The 27,854-nt window shown below is 47.1% G+C and overlaps 1 protein-coding gene across 2 annotated transcripts in view; it reads left to right on the top strand.

Annotated features, from left to right (window-relative positions):
* The window catches only part of ABCC4 (ATP binding cassette subfamily C member 4 (PEL blood group)), a 1,668,368-nt gene that overhangs the window by 148,490 nt on the left and 1,492,024 nt on the right, over positions 1-27,854 (top strand). For both annotated transcript variants that reach the window (XM_086934802.1, XM_086934803.1), the window contains exon 2: positions 18,754-18,864. In XM_086934802.1, coding sequence (XP_086790928.1) covers positions 18,754-18,864 — 111 coding nt within the window. The remainder of the gene's footprint in view (positions 1-18,753; positions 18,865-27,854) is intronic.

The following is a 27,854-nucleotide window of genomic DNA, read 5'->3' as shown; positions in this document are numbered from 1 at the left end:
GTGATAATGTTCTTGCATTTGGGACCATAGGCCATAATGTGTGATTTGGCACAGTGGGTAACCAAGTCGAGGTCAGACTGGGACTTGATAGAAGTGTCGGTAAGACAGCTCAGTGCTTTAAGACCATGAGCAATAAGTACTGCATCTTCCGAATGTGAAACTACAGGAGTGGGTACCTTGTTGGTCATGGGGACATCAGGGCAAGACTTAACAAGTGTTGGATTCAGATAATATATATATTTCTAAGGTTTTTTAAATGCTAATTTCCAACTATATTGTCCCTGATAACTATGTTTTTTTCAGTGAATTTCTGAGTTTTTTAAATCCTAATTTCTAAATATAATGGACGTGGGGTGGCGGTCCCCAGGGCCATTTACGTCTCAACGAGGGGGGCTGCGTGGCTCCCTTCCAACATGATTAACGTCCCAGGGAGGGGGGTGGTCCCCGGGGTTGTGGGGGAGGGGCTCGAGCCCCCCCACACTTTGATTTTCAGTATAGACCCTGGGAGGTGGGGGTCCCAGGGACTGCGTGGCCCCTCAGCATTTATTAAAATTAGCCCCGGGGAGGTGGCAGTCCCCAGGGCTGCATGTGGGGGGATAGGATCTCCCAACCATGTCTTTATTTTAAAATTGAAGCCCCAGAGAGGTGTAAGTCCCCGGGGATGCAGGGGCCCATGAAGGCCCTATATGTTTTTTGATCATTGCCCAGGGGACCTGGACCACACAAGGTCTTCAAGGAAACGAAGCATGGGAGCCTGAGCTTCATTTTTAACATTTCTTTTTGTAAAATAGTTTTTTTGGCCCACGGGGTCCTTTGGGACCCCCTGAGCAGGCCTAGGGGGTCAGGGTGTTTCTACCCAGCCCCATTTTCTTGTTGTTTCATTGTTGTTTTACCTTTTTTGCTTGTGACTCGGTTGAACCGAGTCACAAAATGGCTGCCAACACTTTCTGGTTTAAAGTATTGGCAGCAAATCAGATTTCAGGCATGAGATCGGGAGGGTTCGCGGATCCACTGCGGCCACAGTTGTATATCTGAGCAATCTTTCAATCTCTCAGGAACTACTGAACAGATTTACAACATTTTACAGAAAGAGTGCATACTGAATCAAGAGCTACCTTTTAGGCAAATTTGGTGTAATTCCATTCAGCAATTCGATCTGTAGCACCCTTTTTCTCGCCCCTCTGCTTTACGAATCACAACAAAACTTTAACACAGGAGCTGACCTGACCGCCCCATTAGTTTTGAAGATTCATCAAACGTTGCCAAAGATATTTGCAAAAGAAAAAAACACTTTTTGAATAGAAACAAGGTCCTAACTATCACTCTTAGGTAATAGGAAAGTATGACGTTACAACCCTCTACAAAGCATGTCTTTACAATGCAGTTTTTAAATCGCAACATCCTTTACAACACATACCTTTACATTGCATGCCATTACAACACATTTTTTAAAACTAAATTTACAACGCATTCCATTACATCGCATTATACCTTTACAACGCATTCCATTACATCGCATTATACCTTTACAACGCATACCATTACATTGCATTTAAGGTAAGTTTTGGATAGTGTAGGGATAAAAAATACTATTCTAACTCCAGGGTGTGCAACAGTAGGGTAAGTGTTAGATAGTGTAGGGGTAAAAATTACTATTCTAACTCCAGAGGATGCAACAGTAGGGTAAGTGCTGGATAGTGTAGGGGTAAAAATTACTATTCTAACTCCAGGGGGTGCAACAGTAGGGTAAGTGTTGGATAGTGGTGGGGTACTATGTGTTGTAATGGTACGCGTTGTAATGACATGCAATGTAATGCCTGCATTGTAGTGACATGCGTTATAGTGTCATACGTTGTAGTGACATGAAATGTAATGGCTGCGTTGTAGTGACATGCGTTGTAAAGGATATTGCGATGTAATGACTGCGTTGTAAATGTAGTGTGATGACTGCGTTGTAAAGGTTCCATATATATATATATATATATATATATATATATATATATATATATATATATATATATATATATATATATATATATATATATATATATATATATATATATATATATATATATATATATATATATGTATATATGTATATATATCCAAAAAATGCTGCAGCACTCTCCAGGAAATCCCACTGTAAAAACAGCAACCACAGACTCGTCAATGCATGATAAACAGTGTTTAATTTAGCAAATAAATCGGCAAACTCACTCGACGCATTTCGAGACCTAGTCTCTTGGTGTCCGATTGCTCCCCACGAGCTCTAGGTCTGACCGTGGCTGTGAGTTTATGACGGAGGGCAGACAAAATATGTACTAAAGCCAGGTCCATACGTTTTTTTCAGGACAAGGATCCCTAGACAATTGGATTATTTACAAAGAATAAATATAGACTAAATAGCAACTATATTCATTGTCCAGCCGGACAGTATTTAATTTTTGATAAAAAGAATTCACAGGTAATATGGTGTGATACAAGCAGGACACCAGCCGATGCCCAACTAACGCACTCAAAAAAAGGACAAACAAAAAAATACAGGCAATTAAGGTAGTCTGTGTATCATAATTCACAATCAGACAGTACAAACAACACACTATTGCTTGCGAACATTAGCATAATAAATATGCATATAGTGTGACTAGGTCGACGACGTTCGAACTCTATATAAATTCAGAGTTCATCTTCAGGACAAACAATACATGCCTTTTTTATAAAAAGTTCATAATAACTTTTTTGTACAACCCACACTGCAGGACTGGTGTAGAGTCCCCGGTGGCAGTAGTAGATACCGTGACAATCAGACCTAAATCGGTTGAATAGCCCGACAGCAAAACACGTAATGAGTGCGATTCGGTAATAAGGGAGACGGGTCGTCAATGCGGTCCTCATTCTGGTGGCAATACACACGCTAAAGCCAGGTCCAGGCCCAAATTGCTCTAAACCAAAGTTTAGAGCAATTAACGTCAAACACTGACAACAAATCCATAAATGCCAGGTAAAGTGGGCTGCACTTTGCTACAGTATATTTCGCAATGATTACATTTCACTTTTGGTAGTGCTCCATTTCCCTAAATCCATACTGATAGCAATTTATGTAATCCACCCTCGCCCACTTCTGTTGGCTAATATGAATTATTGTGCTAAATATTTTTACTGCAGTATCAATGAGAGCAATTGGTCGATGGCACTTTGGGTCAGATTGAATGCCCTTTTTGAATCACAAACTATTAAGGAAGTTGACCAAGAACTATGCAACTGATCAGGGACAAACAAATGTAGAAACATTGGTCAAGAGAGGCGCCCACAGGCCTATGTTGCATTTTACAAGGTCTATAGGCACCTCGTTTGGACCTGGGGCCTTGCCAATAGGATTCTCTCGTATGGCACCTGATACTTACGATAACTGAATTATAAACGTATTGTTTCTATCAAGAAAATTACAAAGGGCACTTGGTAGGCAACAGTCAGAGGGAGCGCAATAAATGCCTCTAAAGTGAGCCACCCACTCATTGTCGGTGTTGAGAGACAGCTTCAGTGGTTCCCAGTAAAGGATGCTCAATGTAATGGTATTTACTGTGCACCAAAGCACTCTTTAATTTCTTCTATAGGCTGCAAGTAACAGACGTCCCCAATTCACTTTGTGAAGCTCCCTTTTCCTTCGTTTTACCTACTGTTTATACCGGGATCGTGCTGTTGCAACCTCCGTAGCAGAAGACAGTGCTTTACGCAACCGTCTGTTTGCTTGGGAGCATACAGTGCCAAAGCAGCGTGGCTTGGCAACTGCTTTGGGCAAAGGTTTTAATGAGCCTGAATCAAGGTATTTACAAATATTTGCAAATCCATTAGCCAAGTGGAGCATGACAGCTCCCTCTGTAAGCCGTACGAAAAAGAAATCAAAATTACTTTCTTACTTTCAACAACAGTAGCCAGAAACTGGGTAGCCCTATTGGACTGTGCTGGGCTAAGGTTTGTATCAAGTTTTTATAAGGTTTGTGGATACAAACTAAGGTTTGTATCCACGGTCACTATCAGAAAGGAAAATGAGGCCACTAAGGGATTCCCCGTAATTCACAACCAAAATGTCCCTGTGTTTAAAATATCTAGTAAACTCGTGACAGAAAAATAGTCAACTAAGGGGCGCAGATTCTACCAAAAAAAGGTGGGATTCCTCCTTCTTGACATTTCACAATATCAAACATATTGATTGTCATGTGCAGCAATATGGGATCCCAATTCCTTGCCCCTGAGATCCCTGCAGTTGCCCATAGCATTAATATCTTCTAAGCCGAGATTAAAGGTGCTTTGACGTTAAAGTCTCCGCGGAGAATAATATCATGGTGTTTAAAGGCCCTCGCTATGTTTACTTCTTATGTCCTCTACTAAGCTGAACAGTGAGCAAAAATTTGCTTTGGTGGCACACCCATTGTTGTAAAAATTAAACAAGAATACATTTAAATTGTGCCGTCCCTTTATATACACAATCTGAATTACATCACTTCCAGTTTCTAATATAGTTACTGAAACCTCCAGGGGGATAGCGGTATAGAATAGCTTGAGAACCCATTAGAAAATAAAGGAGCAGTTGCTTAAGTCTCCTGAAAGAGGAGCATATCGTATGTGTGTGTCAAATCTTGCCATTCGGGTTGTTCCATGTTTGACTTAATACCAGTTTATGTTGATGATTGTAGAAGATACATCAGCTCCGGGGTAACTAATTCTGATCCTCACACGCCATGTCCCATGATATTGCCAGTGATTATAGTACTATCCTTTCCAGGATCAGGTAAAAGTCAATCATTGAGCATTAGATTGGACAATGTAATATATCGATTCTGTAATGTTACGCGCTTGTGTACCCTGCTGCGATATTCATGTGAGGAGCTTGACGAGACAGAAGTGAGGGGTTGGCGTCTAGTTCAGGCAGCCTGAGGTGGAGGTTTGGAGAAAGAGCCCAACAGTAGTTTGGTGAAGGCACCCTATAAAGCTGCTTTATCAACACAGAAGGCTAATAGATTTGTCATAATTATGGTTCTTAAAGCTGGTTACAATACACATTGACATGTATCTTTTTTGCAGAGGGTCCCACCCAGCCCACCCTTCTAGTCATGATAAACTTATTTCCATGAATCGTGTTAAATCCCATTTGCGGAGAGCCATCGTAGCACTTTGTGTACGCTGATCTCTTGTTTCCCCTACATTACTGTCAACTCAGGGACGCCCGCTAAGACCAGGACATAGGGGCCAATGGTGGCAAATTGAGAGTTACACAGCACAGCTGCTGCAGGGTTCTTGGGGCACACCTCTGTATATGGCCTTCTCTGTGTCACCAACATCCCTCTGTGTGCTAACGTCCTGAGCAGTGATACTAGGGGTCCTAGTTGAACTAATTGAGAGAATTGTACATGGTAGGAGAGAGGGGACTTTCTGAGTTACAAGACCCTGGCTAGCAGCACTGTGTGGTAACCATGGGATACCTGGCATAGGAGCATAGGTCTGACCACTAAGTGCAGCTGAACATGGTAACGAAATGGTAAAGATTTGTCCTGTAGCTCTGGCACGCAAATGCTTCTCTGCACTGTCCACACAGCAAGAGCTCTGGTACTTGCAGTCCCTCTCTGGGTGTGAACAATGCTCACTTAAGTCTATTGGTTCCCTGCTAGAAAGTTCAAACATGTCTTTACCCAGTCCCCAGAAAGATAAGTGGAGGAGAATGATCTCTAGCGTTGAACTGTGCTCCCCAGGACTCTGCTGTCTGACACCAACGCCATCTTACCAGCAACAGCACCCCTGCAATCATTTCTGTCCATGTAAAATACATAAAAAAGTGCCACAATACCAACACATGTGAAAAACGTTATCTTAGGTGTTACGTTTACATATTACATTTAGCATTCACTACCAATGCCTTTCACACTTCGTTTTATTAATATTTCAGTTTTTTTTTTGTCAAATCTGTTTTATTAGCATTTTCAAAAGATTACGTTACATATCACAGTAGAGGCCTTATCAATGCAGGCACAATGGTATAGGCATATTAGTCATACATGCACGAGCACTACAAAATATTATGCTATGTGTTCAATGTTCAAGGCGTGCAGCAAGTAAGACATGGAATATTCGCTCAAATTTGGTTGAGCCATGACGCTTATGCCCAAATGCATACACTGGGACTGTGCACAATAACCAGCACGCTGAATCCTTGCCCAACCACGTGATTCAGAGAAAACCCTCCGGCTTGGGCTTACAAACAGATGATGCATTTTATGAAACAAAAAAGAAAAAACTTTTACTGTAGCAGCAAAACCACATTCATACTCCAACCCTTCTTCCACCCCCTCCCCCCCTTCGTCCCCCTCCTCCCTTGCCCTCAACCCCCTCCGCCCGAACTCCAGAGCATTCGTGTGCCCACGGGCCTCAACTATGCTTGCGTGTTTGCCCTCGTGCCTCGTAGGAGCAGAAAACTGCACATAAAAAAATACGAATTACCTCGGCATGCCACCCTCCCCATGCGCCTCCTCCGTTCTCTCCGTGTCACCTGTGCCTCCCTCCCCAGCAAGCTGCTGCAGTGTAGTAAGCATGTGTTCCCATCGCTCCGCTATGGGCTCCTTCCGGAGCCCCAACGTCTCCTCCCGACTTATGGCGGTCCACTCCGCCCTGGCCCTCGCCTGGAGGGAGGAAGTCCACGCCCGCACACATGGCAGGTCACGTGCCTTCCTTATCCTCGTGAGGAGGCGCTTCACAACTACCAGCCCCAGATCCAGGAAGGGGGACGACACCTTGTGTTTGGGGGGTCTCCTGTAATGGTGCAAAATATACTCTGGCCAATCAAAGGGTATAGTGATGTTTGTGCATCTTCTTAGCAACTCGCTAATGACGCTCCAGTAGGTGCCCAACTCAGGACAACTCAACAGCGTGTGCAGGAATCCGGCCCCCATCTCATTGCATCTGGGGCAGAACGCATCAGTACAACGGAAGTACCTGTTGATCAACTCAGGCATAAGGTAAGCCCTGTGGACAATGAAGAGCTGAATCTGGTGGAATCGCATGTTTCTGGGGATGCACACCGGGCTTTTAAGGACCCTTTCCCACTCTTTGTCGGTTAGTGGTCTTCCCAGATCCAGCTCCCACCTGCCTCTAAGGGGCCCCAAGTTAGTCACCTTATGCGCCCGTAGCAATGCTGCAAACCAAGTGTTTGCCCCTTCCCATGACATGGAGATACTGCATAGTTAAATGTTGTTCGGGCTCTGTCGCCATGTCTCCCCATTTGGCGCACAGTTTCGCTATCAGCAAACGATGCATTAAGACCCCCCAGGGGGGAACCCCTCCTCCTTCACCAGCGTCCCGTACTCCGCGAGTGTCCCATCTCTATAGAGATCACCAAGCGTACGGATATCAGTCTCCCGCCACTCCGCAAGCATGCAGGATGTGAGCACCCCCTCCCCACCAGGAGAGCCCTCCAGCGGAATAGCTGGCGCGTAGGGAATCATGCCACGTGTGAGGCGCAAGGCTCTTCCGTAGCACTTATATGCCACCGCCAGCAGAAGCGGGGTAGGGCGCTCCACCGGCGCCAGCGGGTGGAAAAGCCCGATTATACGTGTTAGGGAGTATGGCGGCATAGTCGTAGCCGTGTCTTCCCTACCTCTATCCGCCAACCAATGGGCAATCCATTGGAGCTGCGCAGCTAGGTAGTAGTGCTCAAAACAGGGAGCAGCCAGTCCCCCTTTATCTGTTGGGAGGAAGAGTTTTGTTAATGCCAACCTGTGCCTGGAGGTGCCCCATATAAAATCCCGCAGTGGCTTGTTGAGCATGGAAAAAAAGGAAGCAGGGATAAACAGAAGTAGGTTTACGAAGTAGTACAGGAATCGGGTAGCATGACCATTTTGGCAAGGGCCACTCTGCCTGTGGTTGTCAGCGGGAGCATGGCCCAGAAGCGCATCTGAGACCTGAGAGCTGCAACCGCCCTCCCGAGATTGCCGTCAAAGAGGTCGGTCGGGTGACCGTCTATCTGGATCCCCAGATACCGGAAGGTGTTCGCTTTCCATTGGACTTGTGTGCCCTTGAGGTGGTATCCCGGGTCTGCGGACCCTTCACTGAATACGTAAAGGCAGGATTTACCTGCATTTACTCGAAGCCCCGAGACATCCGCAAACGTGCGCAGCAGCTGGGCCAGTTGGTCTGGTATGCATCCCACACACTGCACGAACACCAGCAGATCGTCCGCGTAAAGCGATACCTGGTGGACTGCATCTCCCAGCGGGATGCCATTGCCGAGTGTCTGCCGAATGGTCGCAGCTAGGGGTTCGATAGCCAGCTCAAACAGCAGCGGGGACAGAGGACAACCCTGTTGGGTGCCCCGGCCCACCGGCACTGCCTCTGAAATGTAAGGACCCAGGCGCACTCGAACTACGGGGTCCTTGCATAGAAGGTCAACCATTTGCAAAAATTCGAGGTCAAGCTCATTGCGCATCAGGACAGCCGATAGGTACCCCCACTCTAGGCAATCAAACGACTTCTCTAGGTCTAATATCAGGCACCCTGCCCTAGGCCATTCTCTCGAGGCCTCCGCTGCCACTCTGAAGTACCTCCTGAGATTCAAGGACGTGGATCTCGCCGGTACAAACCCGTTTTGGCCAGTATGAATTAAATGAGGGACCACCGGCGTCAATCGTTCCGCCAGTATCTTAGCGAAGACCTTATAGTCCACGTTGAGCATCGCCAACGGCCGATATGAGCCCAGGACTGTGGGGTCTCTGTCCGGCTTAGGCAGGGAAACCAAAAACGCCTCCCGCATAGAGGGGGAATGTGCCCTCTTCAATCGCCGTAGAGTATACCTTGTGGAGCAATGGTGTCAGGATTGCCCTGTGTGTTTTATAGTATTCGGCAGGCAGGCCAGCCGGCCCCGGGGTCTTCCCTGATGCCATAGACCGAATTGCCTCTCCGACCTCTTCCAGTGCAAGGGGCACACCAAGTGAGTCCTTCTGCTCCTCAGAGGCCACGGGTAAGCAATAGTCAGCCCGCTCTGTCCGCCCTGGCATGCGTTCTGGCTGTGTGCGCTTAATATTTGTTGCACCATAATCTCTCCAGGAGCGCCGCGTGCCTGGTGCGAAGGTCTCCTAGCATACGCGAATGCCTACCCGCGCCTTCCCCCTCCCGCTCATATTGTAGGAGCTCATCTTCCAGGCGCGCAAAAAGGGTGGAGAGCGATTCGCGTATATTCCACGTGGCCCCCATGCAATGCCCCTGACAGCTACTTTGTGTGCATCCCACTCAACCATGGCGTTGCTCGCGGTCCCCTCATTGGTATCGGAATAAGCGAGAATGGCCGTACCTAATGAGGAGCGAAATTCCACATCCTCCAGTGCGACAGGCTGCAACCTCCACATGGGGACAGGGGGACGGTCTGCCTCCCAGCTAATCTGAAACCACATGGGATTATGATCGGAATATGTTCTCCCAGATACTCTGATTTTACAATAAGTGGGAGCAGGGACTAGGTGCCCACCATTCTGTCCAATCGAACATGCAAATCGTGGGCTGTCGAGTAGTAGGAATAGACCTTGTCCATTGGGTGCTGTACGTGCCATATGTCATGTAGCTTCCAGTGGGCCAGCCAGCTCTGGAACACCTGCTCTTTGGATGCTACCGCAGCAGCCCGGAGGGGAGGGAAGGGCCTGTCCAATTGTACATCCAGCACCATATTGAAGTCTCCGCCAAGCAGCCAGGGAAGACCAGCGTATGGGTGGAGGACCTGGGTCAATTGTGCTAGGTAGGATGGTTGGTCTGTGTTCAGGGCGTAAAATGATCCTTGGAGGACCTCCTGACCAAAATAGCTGGCCCTGCACCAGGGAATACCTGCCCTCCCGGTCCACCTTACTTCCTTGAAAATGAAGGGGACGCCCGCCCTTACCCATATCAGGGTGCCCCGAGCATGTGCAGAGAAGACCGTACCATATATCTCCCCCCTCCAGCGTCTACGGAATTTATCAAGTTCTGACTGGGTCATGTGGGTCTCTTGCAGGAGGGCAATCCCAACCATGTGTTGCTGCAGGTAGGAAAAGATGGAGTAGCGCTTTGATGGCGTATGCATACCACGAATGTTCCAAGTCACTATGCTAGTGTGCGGCATGTGTCCGGGTGTCTCGCAACTGCATGGGGCAGGGGAGCCACCTCGGGGGGGGGGACCAGAGGTACCAACTGGGAAGGGGGTGTCTGTGTGCCGCATTGGAAACATAACAACAATTGCAAACAGTGCAACTAGTGGGGCGAAATCCCAACAGGGCATACGTCCAAACCTCAAGATGAACCACCAGTGATGAAGTGTTAGTTCAGCGTAGTGGCTAGTAGGGTGCGTGTGATGTCAGCAACTAATCTATGCTTTGCCCCTATCTGAAGCTTCCCATACTCCCAAGAGGTGCATAGTGTAACACAGGTTGGTCAGTCATGTAGGTTAGGCGTGGATCACAGCCACAGGGGCCCCCAGGCGCAGCGTCTGCGCAGCACGTCCTGTCCGCAGGCCAATAAGACAAACCTCAAAAATACTAGTACATTACATCAGGCAATGGATGACGCGCTCAGCGTATGACACAACTCAGCAGCGTGCGCGCGGGCAGCTTATAGATATACAGTGTACAGAGTGCCCAGGGGCATGAGCCCTGAGGAAGCGCCCATGCCACTACTTAATCACATGATCTGGTCAGCGGTTTGGGGTGTCACTTCTGGCCTGTTCAAGTCGTCAGAGAATACTGTGGACGGGGATGACGAACCGCTTGTTCCTGGGTCACTGCATGCCTGGGTTACCAGGCGAGGGACATTGCTCGCTGCACCAAGTGTCGCCACTGCCTCCAGAGCTTCCTGCCGCTCCATTCTTATCTTCTCCGGGCTAGGCGTGACTGGACCAATGCCCGTGGCCCGGCGAGCCCCCCTCTGTCTACGTCTTCTTGATCTCCTCTCCTGTCAGGCGCTCTCCTCCGGATCTGTGGGTCGCGCTCCTTTCCATTGCCCCGTCTCCTCCAGCCAGTCCCAAACATCTGATGGGGCATCAAAGAATCGGGCACCGTCCTTCAAGACCACACGAAGGCGAGAGGGGAACAACAAGGAGTAAGGAAACTCCAGTTCCCGCAGTTGTCACTTCACCGCCATGTAGGTGCTCCTCTGTCTCTGAACTGCCGCCGTATAGTCCGGGAAGAACATCACCCGGCTATTTCCCACCGTGAGGTCCCCCAGGTTCCTGGTTTCGCGTAGCAGCACATTGCGGTCTCTGTAGTTAAGGAGCTTGAAGAGGAACGGGCGGGGCCAAAACCCCGGCCGGGGCTTCTGCCCTGGTACTCTGTGCGCACTTTCCACCGCAAAGTGTGGTGACAGCACCCCCTGAGGCAGGAGCTCACGCAACCAGTTCTCGATGTACTGCTCTGGGTTTTTCTCTTCCTCATTTTCCGGGAGGCCTACCACCCGGACATTGTTGTGCCAGGAGCGCCCTTCCGAATCCTCCATGCGGTCTTCAAGCATGTGGATCCTGTCAATCATGTCTTGGAGCGCTATAGTGTGGTTTTGCACCACCGAGTGGATTTCCTGGAGTGTCTGATTCTGCACGGCAACCAACTCCGCCAACTTACGATGATCGGCATGGAGGAGAGTGAAGTCTGACGTGACTTTATAAATCTTGGCTTCTAGCAACACTTTAGTTTGTTCCAGAGTGGTGCCAATCCGTCCACCGCTGCCAGCAGAGTCCATTTTGGCCCCAAGGGCCGCCGCCTGAGATTCCATGGCACCACTCTGATGCCCCGGGGGAGTGCCAAGACCAACAACCTTCTGCTGTCTATTCTGCTATTTGTCCTGCAGCCGGCCCATCACCAGTTGTTGCGCCGTAGGCATCATGCGGGTGTTCGTGCAGGCGGACGTGAGAAGTCAGCCGCAGGCCTCCCGTGTCCGGGCCTCTCCTCAACAGCAGGGAAGGGGGGTCACTGCACCAGGCTGGGGGGCCTCGCCAACAACAAGGGGAGGAGCTCCCTCTGTGAGGCGGGCACCGCCGCCACCAGGATCTGTGCCACGAATCGCTGGGCATCAACTCCGGGGACGGCGCAGGCGGAACTCCTTCTTTCGCCGCACCACCCAAAGATGGTACACTTTCTCCGCCGTCACTAGACGCCACCCCGCTTGTGTCGTCTCGGCGACCCAGCAGAGCCCCAGGCCGGCGGGCGTCGCAGCACCGCAACAAGGGGAGCTCAGTATTCCCAGGACTTCTTTGGCTGCCCAGTGCCCCCCCTGTATGCGACGTGTCTCTCGCACCGGGTGGATAGCACTCTAGCTGCAGTGGATTTCAAAATGGCGCTGTCACTAAAATGGCGCCCAGGACCCTACGCACCAGGCCGCAGCCTCAGTTCTCACCGGTGGGCAAAGTCACAAAATCTGGCTCTAGCAGGCTGTCCCCTCAGTTGCCTCTTTAGGCGCAATGTGACGCCTCCAGTTTGCACAGCAGATCAGTCCAGAGGCTAGGTCTGGGCACTCCCTGGGCCCACCGGCACAGGAGTCTCAGGCCACAAGAGCAGCAGCTACTCCCTGGGTCCCCAAGCGCACCTCCGCAGCCCCAGGCCACAACTCACTTCCAGCCGACTGCAGGGGAGCACCTGCTCCCAAAGTCATTTCAGGGCCACACCACCAAAGCAGGTCAGGTCAGGGGCTAGGTCTGGGCATTCCCCAGGCTCACTGGCACAGGAGTCTCCGGCCACAGGAGCAGCAGCTACCCCCTTGGGTCCTCAAGCTCGCCTCCGTAGCCCAGGCTACGGCTCACTCCAGCAGGCAGGCCACAGCTGACACCTCGGCCCGCAGGGAGCGCCCGCAACTCACAGTCCCAGCAGCAGGCCACTCATGCCTCAGGGCGGGGCTCCTTGCCTGCGCTGCAGCGTCTTCCCAGGCCCATCTTCCGCCTCGGGGGCCTCGCTCCTCACCTGGGATGTCAGCCGGTGTTCCAGGAAGGCGGGCCCCGCAGCTCCCAGCAGGCCTCGGCGTCAGGGTGTCCCAGGGCCCAGTCCGTAGGGCCTCCTCATTAAGGCTCGGGGGAAGAAGCATTTTGTTTGGGGGGCCTCACAGCCGATCCTTTCCCCCAGGGCCGGCCAACGCTCCTACTCCTCAACTCAGGGCGTGGCCTTCCACCGGGTCCCGGACTCAGCAGCCTGCACCGGCCGCAGATCGGGCCGCACCTCTGGCGTCTCAGTTCCCGCGCTCGCGCCTCTTACAACGGGCCGCGCATCTCGGACATGAGCTGCGGGCAGCCCAAGACAACGTGTCCCGCCGCTCTCAACGGCCACTCCGCCCGGCCAGCAGCCAACGCCGCCACAGGTCGCACCAGCGGCCGTGGAGCCCTGAAGTCCTTTTCGCGCCCACAGCGCCAGGGCCGCTTCACCGCAGGCGGCCCTCGGTTCCTTCCATGGCGTCTTCCAAGCGGGAGCCACCGGTTCTCGCAGGCTCCCCGCAGTGTCTCCGCACCGTCCCCTACTCGGAAAGATCGCTGGATACACCTCTTGTAGGAGAATTACAAGAGAAATAGTGGTCAGATGCCAGACCTGTAGCAGTGCGCGTCCGCCATGATGGCTGGCTAGCCATGCCCCCCTCTTATTAATATTTCAGTTATGCACATCATTTTAAACCAATGCTCATAAAACTGGATTCGAACCTGGTCATAAAATTTCTAAAAAAACAAATGAATAGCTTCTAGTTTGCAGCATTTAGCCACTCTAATGAATAATTCCATTACATCTGTCTTTCTGCATCCCTCTAAATCATAAGCTTCACTCACAATAGGGAGGGCACATATACCGTATTTGTAGACCTAAAATGCTTCTCCATAGAACAAAGTGTCCAGAGTATTCCATTTCCTTGAATAGCATATGATGCAACAACCTACTTTGAATTAGGGAGGATACTAAGATGGAAGAATATAAAGCTCCTTGTATCATCTGAAAAGATTTTCGTCTCTAAATATGTTTGTAGATCAAGGCCAATATGGTAAATACTGCAATACACGTAGGTCTTATTTCATTAAAACACTGCAAAATGTACCATTCTCGCATGCAGCGATATAAATATGTTTACTCTGTCGAGCCCATTTCCGAGGGCCCAACCATGGTGGTTGAGATTTTTCACTCCTGATGTCCCGGGTTCCGAGCAACTGGGCCAAGTATTCCTTCTGCAATTGACTCGGTGATAGCTCTGGACGAGCAGTCAAAGGCTCCTTCGGTGGGGGGGGGGATAGTGTAGGTACAGGTGAGTGAACACTACTCATAACTCAAAGTGTACTCTGCAAAGCCACAAAATCAATGTCCAGTCAAATACTTATTTTATATTAAAAATGAGTATGTTATTTTAAACTCTACAGCATTCCAACATTTGTAAGAAATAACAGAAGCTCCTTGAGGTCGAGGCTCTAGAGTTTAACCAGCAGATCCCTGTTCCATCCTCTTCCTTGTAATGTGGTTGGGGTTATTCCCCATTCACTGTGACCACATCCAGATAATCATAAGACTTACTCAAGAGTCTAATATTGACTCTTTTGAAAAAGTCAAAGGTGTCTATTGTGCTGCAGCACCTTTAACATCGAGTCCCTCAGGGTTGTTCTGGCCCATATCAAGTCTTACCCGCTCCAGCAGCAAGGAAACATTCAGCATTTCAGCTGGTTCCCCAATTGCAATGCTCCAATCCTACTCTATTGAGTCGATCTGTATGTAGAACGTGAGGAAGCATGTGGCAGGCGCAGGCTTTCTTTTAAGCGGTACAGCTGGCTTTAACAGCGATTGGAGGGGCTCCTGGCTTCCGTTGGCATGGTAAGTTCAGCTTTTCCCCACTGGGGTGGGTGATCATTGAACATCTGACTGGGTCCAAGCGACGGAGCAAAGTCCTCTCAACATTCGCCGGAGTCCACTGGGCGGTTCAGGAGCAGGTCTTGGGCTTATTTACGACTCCCAGGTCGCAACTTCAACTTTCCTGGGCGACGGCCCAAATGTTGCAATACTCTGTACTGGCAGCCCCTCCTAGCATATGAGTATCAGCTTTACCTACTAGAAAGGTGTTGGTCTTTACTCTGAATTCACCTATACTACGGGGTCACAGTTAATGCCCACACAGGTTTTCGCAATTTCCCGTTAACAATTAAACAGTGGCCCCTCCTGTCATATGTGGTCACTGCAACAAGGTTTCAAGCACATAATCCGATTCATGACTTGGTTCACGGCGGCCCTCTCCTGGCATAAGGGGGTCATCAATATAATTCCTGCACACTGGCAACGGCCAGTTCACTGCAAAACTATCTCCTCACACCTTGCACCTGGGTCCTCTTTGCATGGCTTTCCTATGGACCTCACTTCCTCCAACGCATTCCTCTTCCACACAGGGCACTCCGGTCTTGGCAAGCCGGCAGGCGCTGGTGCTCTAGGCTCCAGAGTAGGTTTCTCTGGGTGATGTCCCCTTGCCCTGCTGGCAGACTAGCAGGCCTTGGACCCCAGTCTTGGTCACTGACAGAAGTCTTCCAGAGCTTCAGTTCCTCACGTAGCTGTCTGAATGCTTGTCAGATGCCAAATTTTTGGGTTCAACCTCCCCTTCTTGTAGTACATTTCCAGGCTCCAAATGTGATGTAGGGTCTGAGTCTTTGAAGATTTATATTGAAGTACTGCTTCTTTTGAAGTGTACACTTTTCTCTCTTCTTCCTCTTGAAAGACTGTCTCTAATAGCAGGAGAAACCCCAAAGCTGATAGTCCCACAACACAGGCCATGGAGTTCACACCTGGAGGTCAACCACAGCGAAAACATTCATCAAAAGGTTAATTCTGGGCTCCCAGCCCTACTCTTTATGATTCCCATATCAGCCCAATCTCCTTCCTGAGATGTGCCCAGGCCTTTTCCTTGTGATTTATCACTGAATCAAAGAGCTCCTTTTGAATGTACAGGAGGAGTCTCTCTCTCCCATCTGCAGTGTGTCTCATCCAGCTCACAGGTATGCGGCAATACACAAATCTGTCCACTGGAATTCCTCTACTTATAAAGGAAGTATGTGTATTGACACAGCATACGCACTATTCAGTGCTGTTACGTTCATACATTGTGCCCTCAGAGATACACATAATTCAGCATGCATATTTGCTCTGCACAGTGTTCAGTACTGTAGCTTTTCGGTGTTGTGGCCTGGTGTGCTACTTGCAAACACACACACTGTCTGTATGCACATTCATCACGTGTGCAGTGCACAACACATAACCTTTCATGTACTGTAGTTTTCACATGCACACATACACTCAGCACATACTTCCACTGCGCATGCACTACATAACACTGAATCTCTTATGTATTGTATTCCTGGCAGGTAAACATACACTCTCTACACAAACTCCCCATGCATGTACTGCACAGCACTGCTCTGTCCCTGTACTGAACCCTTACCAGACACACATACAGCCAGCTCAGAGTTACCACTCCTGCGCTTCGCAGCACTTTACATCTAACTGATGTAGGCCAAGCGTGAGTAGAGCACACAGAAGCAGAACCTTTTTTGAAAAGATGAGTGATCCTGTAGGCCTCACTCCTGTGACACAGGCTAAAAAGGACCTGTTCACTTTTGCTGATCAGTACATGGTATGCTAACACCACCGTGCTGCTTAACTCCTGGTGAAACATAAGCCTTCCACCTCTATGGGAGCCCCTCCCAGCCCAACAAGACTCCAATCCGTGAGACAGGTCTATTTCATGGCTCACATGCTTGATCTATGTTGGCCTATGACAACAAAAATCAGTATTAAGAATCTGGGCAATAGTACATTTGGCCACTTTATAGTATTACTCACAGCACCCCCTTTAGGATTCACCCTGAAGCCACCATGGTGGTTGTGTATATGTAGCAATGAAACAATGTAATTGGCAACCACCTCTAATGTGAGGAAGCGCATACACCAATTGGTACCATATCTTTGCTCCACAAAGTGGACTAACCTGCGTTATTGAAAGATGATATGTCAGGTAATTAACTTGAGCATAATTCAAGAGAACACATATACTCTTGTAAGACTGCTTAATCACAATCACACATCACTATGGCATCAGTATAGAATATTGCAAGTAAGTGCTTTATAGTTAATTTAGATTGAAAGGAATGTTTTTTTTTAAGTTTGGCTTTTAATTTCGGTCAGCAAATCACTTAAGTATCGAACAGAATCAGTGCAAGAACACACCCTTACTTTGCACCTTGCTTGCATCTAAGTTAAAAAACATCATAGCTTCCTGCTTCAGCCTCAACTTCTCCATGCACTGATGAACAGATCTTCATGAATGTATTTGCTCCAGGAAGGGGCAGCCCAATCTTCATACCTCATGTGCATTCCTGTTCTGTGATACCAAAGGAAGTGGCAAAATCATTGAAACCACATTGCTGCACTGACACCCTCTTATTTAAACCTGAAGGATCTATCATATGCAGCACCTCCACATACTTGAACCCATTTTGTATTAACTAGATATACCTGGAAATCAAGCTATAAAATGAGGAACTCCCTCACTGCTCTTGGAAACACTAAAGTACAAGTTAATATAGCTAGTAAAATCTAGTAATCTGGCTCCAGTTGTCTACCATTTGTATGTACCGGAACTCTCAATTACCTCACCTCTTGCCATCTTCATAGAAGGCCCATCTAGAGGAATCACTCAGTGTTTCATTTTATGGTTTTTATAGGCGTACCTGCATGGATCTTTTAGAGAAAGGTTATTAACTACAACATCTAAGCGTAGGAGTCATATATGGCCTAGTTAAACTGTGTTGAAACAATGCATTCTAGCATATCCAGCAGTCTAAGAGCCATATGAAACATTTGTTTTTCTGTGGTGCATTATAACACATTGCTGCTGTTTCTAAGCGCTGTATATAGCAGGTGTTACTATTCTCAGATGTTTTGGTTTTCAATTCACCACCATCGGAGGAACGAATGTGGAGTTGACTTTTGCCAGTATTTAAACCTATAACCTGCAGATCACATCAGATGTCAATAATGAGTGTTAACTTAGTGAGAGATCTTGCTGGGTGAAGGGAAGTTAAATTAGTTCATGTCTTAGGTTCTTAGGGACCAGGGCTGGCTAGGGGTGTGGACTGTTAGGAGGGTGTCACCATAGGTATGTCCGCCTGCCTATTTGTACACATCTGTAAATTAATGGACAGTATTAAGAGGTGCACCCCATAAGCCCTTGTGTGGGTGCTGTAAAATGTGCATATTCTGCTTATGATGCTCCAGAGAGGGTAGTAGCACCACCATAGAGCTCCTAAATGTTTATGGGGCTGCCAGGAGTGTGGCAGTTCTCAAAGGACCCAACACTAAAGTTTTTTAAAGGTTACCTTAAGTCTTGTAGGGAGTTAAATTGGTAGCACAGGAGAGTTTTCGCAGTCTCGAGCACTCCTTGAACTCAGGCTCACATTTTTCTATGCTTTTAGTGGTCACATAAAGTGGGAATATTATCCATTGTGTGAGTGATCTGACACAACTTCTAGTCCAGGTTTGGGTGGCAATACCACCTTCCTCCCGAATCCCAATTACAATTGTGCACAAAATGAGTCAGTTAAAATGTTTTCAATCAAGCTCATACATTCTACATTGGTCTAATTAAAATCCTTGTTGTTCACTGCTCACTTACAAATAGTATTAATACTTTTTAACTGTTCATATTTTTTTTGTATGCTAGAAATGTAATTTTAATCTGTTTTTAAAACTCTCCTTCCAACAGCTGGTTAAATTCCTTATTTATCACTGGACATAAACGATCTCTGGAAGAAGATGATATGTACAATGTTCCCCCCGAAGACAATTCACATAGACTGGGTGAAGAATTGCAGGGGTAAGATAAACAAGCATTAGTAAAGGCACTAGGTTTGGCTTTTTATAGTGAACTATTTTCTGTGTTGAGTATGGAAAGCTCTTGCGTATTAATTTTGTGGGGTGAAGAAGGCTAATGCACTTGTTTTAACTGTGGCAGTTACTGAAAGGCCTGTTGAGTGAGAATTACTGAATGTACTTTAGACCTTTTCTTTATTTAATCTGATCAGATATTGGGTACTGTACTTTTTTCAACCGCATATCCAGTGTGGTGCGGGCCATTTAGTTTTTTTTTTCCAATAAACTGCTCACTTAGGTGTAATACATTGCACGTATTCTTCACAGATTGTTTAGATAAGTCTAATTTATTGCACTTTTCTTTAAAATGTGAAACGAGTGGTATGCAGGTTATTGTACACTTCATTGGGTAGGTGTGCCCAATGAAGTACCATAAGCTCATGTTCTTAACCACATGGCTGCTGGCCATTTTCCCCCCCTGTGCTGGAAAATGCCATTTTAGTGGCACCATGACGAGCTCAGCTCGTCATCAGCACACGACACCCGTGGGTGATGACGAGCTGAGCTCGTCATCAGCATCGAAAGGGTTAAACACTTCAGATCAATAACAATGGTCCAACTTAAAACTTGAAGTAAAAGACAACTGACAAAAAAGTCTGTTTTTTTTGGGGGGGGGGGGGGCGGAATTAGCGAAGCACCCTGCAGCTGGAAGTATATTGGGTCACTAATGCTGATCAAACTCTAAAAATATTTAAAGAGCACTTCAAATGAGATTTTTGAGATTCACCCTCGAGCAAATATTTTGAGAATTAGTGCCATATTGTACCTTTCATAAACAACTGTTTATTAGACATTTCGGAACTAGACCATTTCACAAGCAATACAATTTACATGCATGATTTGTCATTTCAACCCAGTTTAACATCTCTTCTGTTATCTCTGCTAGTGTTGTCCTCCACTACAGCCCTGCTATATTGACTCACTTCACCACTTCCCACCCTTCTATCTGTGGCATTTGCAGTTCTATGTCTTAATTGTAAGCTATAGGTTAAAACAGTTGCTTCATCACTTAATTTCTGGATTTAATTATTTACCTTGCTGTAGGAAATTCAACTTTTATGCATGGTTATCCCATATTTTGTGCCTTTTTCTGGCCTCTATTTTTGCTGATTTTAGGACTCTATGCACTTTACCCCTGCTAAACTGTAGCAAGGTGCCTGTGCTTCACCTCTAAATTATGTGTTCTACATTAGACCTTCTCATGTGGCCTATTTAACTTGTCAATTCGAGCCTCAAACTGACAATTCCCAGGAGGCTCCCTCAGAAGAAGACCTTTACTGGTCAATTCCTGATCCGCAGATCACCCCAATCAAAGCCTGGTCCCCTTTAGCTATGCAAATTCACTCATTTACGTTGTCCCACTCCCTGAGGACTTATAATGGGAGGACTAAGTCTGACCTTCCTGGCAAATTTACTTTTAATAGAGATGGCCAGCTCTCGTTAATTGATTATTTCATGGTAGAAACGAGAACATGGGAGAAAGTTCAAGATTTCTATGTACAACAGAGGCAGGATAGTGATCATAACGCTCTGATTGTAACCCTGAAGCTGGGGAATCTGGGTACACCTACCATCTGTCCACAACCAGCAACTAGCACTGGTGCTCTAGTAACCACCAATAACCGAAGGAAAGTTAGATGGAACCGTGGTCAGCAATCTCCCCCTAAATTGGCAAAAGTCTATCAGCTTGCATTACCCATGATGCCAGAATGAGAGAGTTGGGCCAGGTGAAGGTACTCGCAGGGGATAGAGATAAAGCAAAAAAAATCCATGAGGAGCTAGTAGCAAATTTGACCAACGTATTATATGCGGAAACATCAAAGAGGGAAATAGATCAACCTAAATGCTCCTGGTACAAAAGCAAATGGCGCAAAGCAAAAACCAAGAGCTTGTGCAAGCGGTGAAAGCCAAAGATAGGCCAAACATTAAACTAGCCAGAATTAAGCACAGGAAGATCCTGCAGCAGGAAAAGAAAGGATGGGAAACAGAAAGGTGGGAGGCTCTCAGGATTGCCCTGAAGGACAACGATTTCAAACTTTTTTGGAGGCTAGTTAGCTATGGTGAGCGGGGGGACGTGCGGCTATAGAGCCTATTATAGCGCCCAAAGCCTGGGAATCACACTTTGGGTCCATGTACGACTGTGCGGTGGAAGGCCCAATCCTAGATATTTCGAGTAACTCCTTGGAGCACTGCCAGGAGGGTAGCGGGGATATTTTGTTGATGGAGGTTCGAAATGCAATCATCAGCTTACTCCCCAACAAAGCCCTGAGTCTCGACAAACTCCCGGGGGACTTATTTTAGGAGAAACCCATTGTTGTGTGCCCTATTTAAGGCTATTCTGAAGGGCATGAATCCCCCTGACACTTGAAAGGGTGCGGAGATAGTACCCATATTTAAAAAGGGTTGCCCTCTTCTACCCTCCAACTACAGACCCATCAGTTTAATCGATAACACCCAAAAACTGATGGGCAGGGTCTTATTGGCCCGTATGCAGGGGTGGATGGAGTAGCAGGGAATCTTGAGCCCCTACAAGGCCGGCTTCATATCAAACATGTCAACCGTGGACCAGATATTTAGATTACTGCTACTTTTCTGGAAAACGGTGAAGATGGAGGGTGGCAGCCTCTATCTTATATTTGTTGATCTGAAGTCGTCCTTCGATCTCGTGCCTAGAGAGAAGTTGTCGGAAGTGCTTGGCGAGCTTGGGATTTCTCCCTATCTTCTAAATGTGCTAGTGAGGTTACATACGGACAAATACGCAAAAGTTAGATGTGGAAAATATGGGAAACTCTCTTCGCGCTTCCCTGTCAGAAAGGGGGTGAGTCAGGGATGCGTTTTAGCCCACACACTATTTTGTCTCTTTATTAACGGGCTCATTGCTTTCTTAAACAATATAAAAGACACTGATGCCCCAAAGCTTACCACAGGGAAGATACCTGTGTTGATGTTCGCGGATGATACCTTGTTATTGTCCAAGTCACCCCTAGGCATTCAACGCATCTTGGATGGGTTTGCACAGTTTTGTAACATGAGAGGTTTGGAGATTAATTTATCTAAGACCAAATTCATGGTCTTTAACCCTCCAAAGAGCACGTGTCCAAACCCCTCTCTCAATGGCACCCTCCTTGACAAAGTAAGTACATTCAAGTATCTGGGCATTACACTGTATGAGCAATTTGGGTGGGGCCCGCAGATGACCAAAGCACAGCTTAGGCTCTCACAGACAACGGGCGGGATAATGAAAATGTTGAGAACATCTGTCTTTAAGCCAGTAGCCCCTGTTGTGGAGATGGGATGGAGCTTTGGGGGCATAGTTTTACTACTGACCTTGTGAAGCTAGAAAATAACTACATGAGACAGCCTATAGGTCTACCACCCAGTACCCCTCTAAGGCCCCTCCGCATAGACTTGGGTATGAGGCCAATTGATCAAGAGATTGCCCTCAGGCCCTTGACATTTTGGCGGAGGTTATGGGCAACTCCTGAACTGACCCCTTATAAAGATGAGCTAAAGGAGCTCCTCCCCAGACTTAACTCTAGAAAATACCTTGGCTGGCTCATATCAGGAATCTTTTAACCAGGCTTGGGAGGACAGAGCTGTGGTCATCTCCGGAGCTATCTTGTCCTATGATATCCAGGGTGGATCTTGTAAAATTTTACAGGCAGTCCAACCTGCTGTCTCTACAGGAGAGCGCTAAAGAGGGCAGGCTGATGATGGAGCTCCTACAAATAAAAGAGGTGTACATGAAGGAACCCTTTCTGGATGTAATTTATCCTCCTATAGCCAGGAAATTGTACATGCAATTTAGATTGGGGAATTTACCTTTGGCAGTGCATACCAGTTTATGGGCTCCCGAGAATTAGAGTGTGTGTCCCACTTGTTAATTAACGTCTGAAACTAAAATGCATGTGCTGTTCTTTTGCCCAGCTTATGTGTTACCTCACAAACTATGGTTAATCCAACTATGTAAAAACCTAGGGTTCATCCGTTGTGCAGAGGCTTTTAGAGTTTTAAAATATGATACTGACCCTCCAATTGTATTTGCGGTATCGTGGTTTTTAAACGCCATGTGGCACACCTGGGGAGGACTTTTAAAGCAATTATAGGGGAGGAATAATTGGAGGAACCCCTTGTTAACTTTTCTAGTGCAATGCAATGATCGTTTTGCCTTTTTTTTTTAGAAATCTGAATTTGATATGAGTTTGTCAGTAGTTTTAACTGTGCATAAATTATGAAAGTGTAATCATTGAATAACTTGTGTAAATATTTGGAGACTGTCTTTTATGCACTTTTATGGCCTCAATGGCCGAAATAAAGTTTTTACAACAACAACTTAAGTTTAAGTCCACTGTAAATGGTGCCGTAAATGCACATATGGTGTGGAAAGTTAAATATTGTAAGTGAACGGCTTTGTATATTTACACCACCTACATATGTGACAAAGATCTATGTGTTCCCAGAGCATCACTGTGTTCTAGATGGGCTGCAGTTTAAAGGACGCGAACTTATGGCACACTAGGGTTTCTTCTTTCTCTTTCTCTCTTTTTCTTTCTATCCTTCCCCACTCCACTCACCTATACTCTCTAACGGGACAGTGGATAGGGGGGTTAGTCAATCGTATATACTGTGTAAGTGTATTTCTGAAACAACACAGCCAGTGTGGGCTGCCACTCTGTAACAACAAAGCGAGATGACTATATGTACAAAATTGTGATACAAATATGTTGAAATTAAAAAAACTTACTGCAGTGACACACAACTGTAAAAATGCCTTTGTTATGTAGGAAAAGCCTATTTTTATATATTCATAAGTCATCCCTAAAATTGTGCCTTGTAAGCCCACAGGACAGGTGTCACTATGTAAAAATAGGGCATACTACATATTAGGTTCAGTGGTCTCACACAGTGAAATAAAATCCAAATGGTATTTCACTTTGTAGGCCTTGCCCAACCTTTACCTAATAGGTCTAGGTGGGAATAAAATATTTTTCACTTGTACGTGACAAAGGGCTAGAAAAGATGCTTCTTTGTTTTTCCCGGCTTTGTCTATAAATGCTGACTTCATGTTGAAGTCAGATTTTTGATAACATAAGCAGAAAAGTAACTGTGTAAAGACATACTTTAGGCTGACTGAGTCAAAGCTAGCTTAACACCACTTCTGCCACTCATCACTCCTCCAGAAATGCAATGCAAATTCTTTGCTCTGAGAGTTCACAATTCTGCCTGAGAGGGCAGTGGCTTGCTTCTGGTGTCTGGAAGGGCCAATGTGTGTTACCTGCTGACCACTTAGCAGGGATTAGCTGTCTTGGAGTGAACCAGAACAGTTGGCAAAATAAAAGGCAGCTTTCGCACTACCTTTTTTGACTTGGAGATGCCAAAGAGGGATTCTCCTGTTCATTTCCAGTATCCTCTTAGATAGTACATCCCCAGGCACATAATAGCAGGGGACCAATTTGGCTGTCTATTTCACTTCCAAAGCTGCAAGACGCAACTTTGGCTGGGAGAGAGACTTTGGCTTTGGTTTAGAGACTGGGGCTTGCAACTGCCCCCCCAGGAAGGCCAATGGGTATTACCTGCTGACCACTTAGCAGGGATTAGCTAGCTTGCAGTAGACAGGAACGTTTGGCAGAACGAAGGGCAGATTCTTTTTTTTTTTTTTATGTGTACCAAACTGCATTTAATAAACGTTTTTTTTTAAACTTTATTTTCTGGTTTTTATACAGAGACGTAGCAGCAAAGATACAATGCAGTAAATGTTAACAACACTGGTGGAGCGTCATCGTGGCAGATCAAGCAGCACACATTCGCATATGATAATAGTAGCAAGGAATGCAGTACAGTCCAGCATTATAGGCAACTAGCATACGAAAATACAATATAACACAACAATTAAGGAATGAAGGAGGGGCACCATCTCTCCAGTAAAGGGGACCGTGCCAAACACCAGTGAGGAGCGACATTCCATGAATACTCCAAATGTCGATCTTAACTCATGTCTAAAAAGAGCTTCTACCCCACCCCCTCAGGAGTAATACCAGCCGCCACCTGTGAATCCTGTGTCATCCTACGCCGGGCAATGTAGTCTTTGTATGGGCCCCATATGTCCACTGGCCAAAAAGTACAAAATTCCTCACAGTTGACATTACAAAATGCCAAGCTTCTCAGCCAGGCTTGTAGAGTGGGGGTTTTACTACTACCCCACAATAGTGCAATCTTGCTGTTGGCCAAAAAGGAACCCCAGGGCGGCCAGTTTACGAACCTTCCGAGGGAAACTAGCAACATAACCCAGAAGTGCAATTTCTGGAGTGGGCAGAAGCCTAATGGACTGTATGTCCCCCAACGTAGAGTGAACGCTCGTCCAGTACTGATGAATTTTAGGACATGTCCATGCAAGGTGGGCGAAGTCTGCAAAGGGAGAAAGGCATTTCTTTTTTTTTTTTTAAACAGATTTTATTGACTGTAAACAAAAGCACATATTATCCAAAGCTCTGCTATCGAGAGTCAATTGCCATCATCAATTTACCTACACCAGTTACAGTCATTTTCTACAATGGAGCATATCAATAAACAGATAAAACAGAAGAATGAATGCCCCCCCCCACCTCCCCTCCAACCCCACACCCCCTTCGAGCCACTGCCTGCTCTACCTGTACCATAAGGATCATATTCAAAAACCTGCCGAGTACACCAATGCACCAACTGTAATATCATGGCGTTCAACATGTCAGAGGGTCGGGAGGACAATGTCTTCAGACGGCGGGTCCAACTCCAGTCCCCGATAGTCCGCCCATCTCTTCCAGATTTTTGAAGTGCTTTCGGGGGCAGCCCCTGGCAATGAATATAGGTTGTTCAAGACCCATGCAGAAGTCCAGCCCGTTCTTCCAGGCCGTAAGCGATGGGGCTCGGGGTGCCTTCCATGATTGTGCAATGTCCTGTTTCGCCAGTGTTAGCCCCAGCAAGAGTAGATGAAGTTTATACCTGTTACCCCCTACCCCAGCCATAACATGTAGCAGGGCCAGCTTGGGATCCCTCTGAAGCACCCAGGCCAGAACCTCATCTAGACATTGGAACACTCCTTCCCAGAATCTTCGTAGAGCCCTACAGTCCCAAACTGTGTGTAAAAATGTGCCTGCGTCCGTCCCGCACCACAGACAGTCGGGGTACACCACTAGGCCCGCCCTCCACAAGCGCTGTCGAGTGTAATAAGTGCGATGTAAGTATCCGAATTGGATGAGGCGCAGGCGCGTAGATATTGACGCCCCTCTGGGACCCTCCAGTGCCTCCACCCAATCCTCCTCATCTAAGTCCCCAACATCCTTTACCCATGTAGTTTTAAGTTGTTGCCGATCTGAGGAGCAGTGCTTGGTAGATGTGTGACAGCTTCTTATCTGGCAGTTCCCCCATAAAGATTTTAGCTTCCAGCGGACTGAACTCGGGGAGTTGCTCCAGCCCATCCAGGTATGGTGTCAGGGCATGTCGGAATTGGAGATACTTGAAAAACTGAATACGGGGCATCCCAAACTCATCCCGCAAGTTTTCAAACAATTTGAGATCACACCCGACATCACGTCCCCTAGTGTAGAAATGCCGATCGCATCCCATCCCAAGAAGCCCATTAGTTTATCCATCTGGGGTAGCCGGCCATTCCGCCACAGCGGGGTTTCTTGAGTAAGAACATTCCACCATCCCATCCTATGCAGGGCCTGCCTCCACACCTGAAAGACCACCTGCGTAATAGAGGGAAGGGACTTCCTGAGCGGTGCAGAATACAAAGTGTGTGAACGGAAGCAGTTCCCATCATGGCCCTCTCAACCGCGTAAGTTGGATCGCTCCTATCGCCATACCACCAGTCGTTTAGAACTAGAAGGTGGGACGTGCGATAATACGAGAGTACATCCGATGTGGCTAGGCCCCCAGTATAGGTCGAGAGAAAGCACGTCCGCAGAGCCACCCGCGCGGCGCCCCCCCTCCCACAAGAACCCGCTCAGCGCCGAATTAAGGTGCCGGAACCAGCCGGGCAAAATTATCAGGACACGTTATAAAGAATCATTGGCCGTTTATAAAACCATGATTATAGCGGCAAAAAAATCCTTTTACTCGGATCAAATCAAGCAGGCAAAGAATTCCAGCAGAAAACTCTATGAAATTACCAAATCTCTTTCAGGCCACATCTCCGACCTGACTCCACCCCATCCCAAATTATGTGTGATGCTTTGGCAAACTTCTTTTTTTCAAAAGTGGACGACATTTACCAGGCTTTTACCCTTAAATCTACATTTACTGAACCCATCAAAACAATTCCTTCTGTCTCGAATATACCTCAAGCTATAATTTTCCCAAGTTTCAAACCATTAACTGATGACCAAATACTGAGTATTGTCTCCACAATCAAATCGGGATCCATACTGGATCCTTGTCCATTTTCGGTTCTTCCTCCTGTGATGGACTCAATCACACCGGTCCTGACACAAGTATGCAACTCCATCTTGTGCTCGGGGAGATACCCTCAGTCCTTAAAAACCACGCTGCTCAAACCTCTTTTAAAGAAACCGGGACTGGAGAAGACCGAGTTAAAAAGCTATTGGCCAATTGCCAGCCTTCCTTTCTTGGCTAAAGTGGTGGAAAAGGCCATGAATTGCAACTATCGGAGCACATTGAAACACATAGACTGCTGGACGATACTCAGTTCGGATTTCGGAAATACCATGGCACCGAAACCGCCTTAATCAATGATGATGATGTGCGCCGAATTAGAGACCTTGGGGGACTGCAGTGTTGGTACTGCTGGACCTTTCAGCTGCTTTCGACACGGTCGACCATAAGACCTTGGTCGATCGTGTCGAAAAGATGGGTATTTGCCACACGGCTAAGGATCTCCTGGCCTCGTTCCTTTCTGATAGAACTCAGGCCGTTACCCTTGGACCTTACCAATCT

The sequence above is a fragment of the Lissotriton vulgaris genome, chromosome 8 (genome assembly GCF_964263255.1).
Source record: "Lissotriton vulgaris chromosome 8, aLisVul1.2, whole genome shotgun sequence".
In the NCBI taxonomy this organism is placed as follows: domain Eukaryota; kingdom Metazoa; phylum Chordata; class Amphibia; order Caudata; family Salamandridae; genus Lissotriton; species Lissotriton vulgaris.
This window is presented reverse-complemented; position numbering and strand designations above follow the sequence as displayed.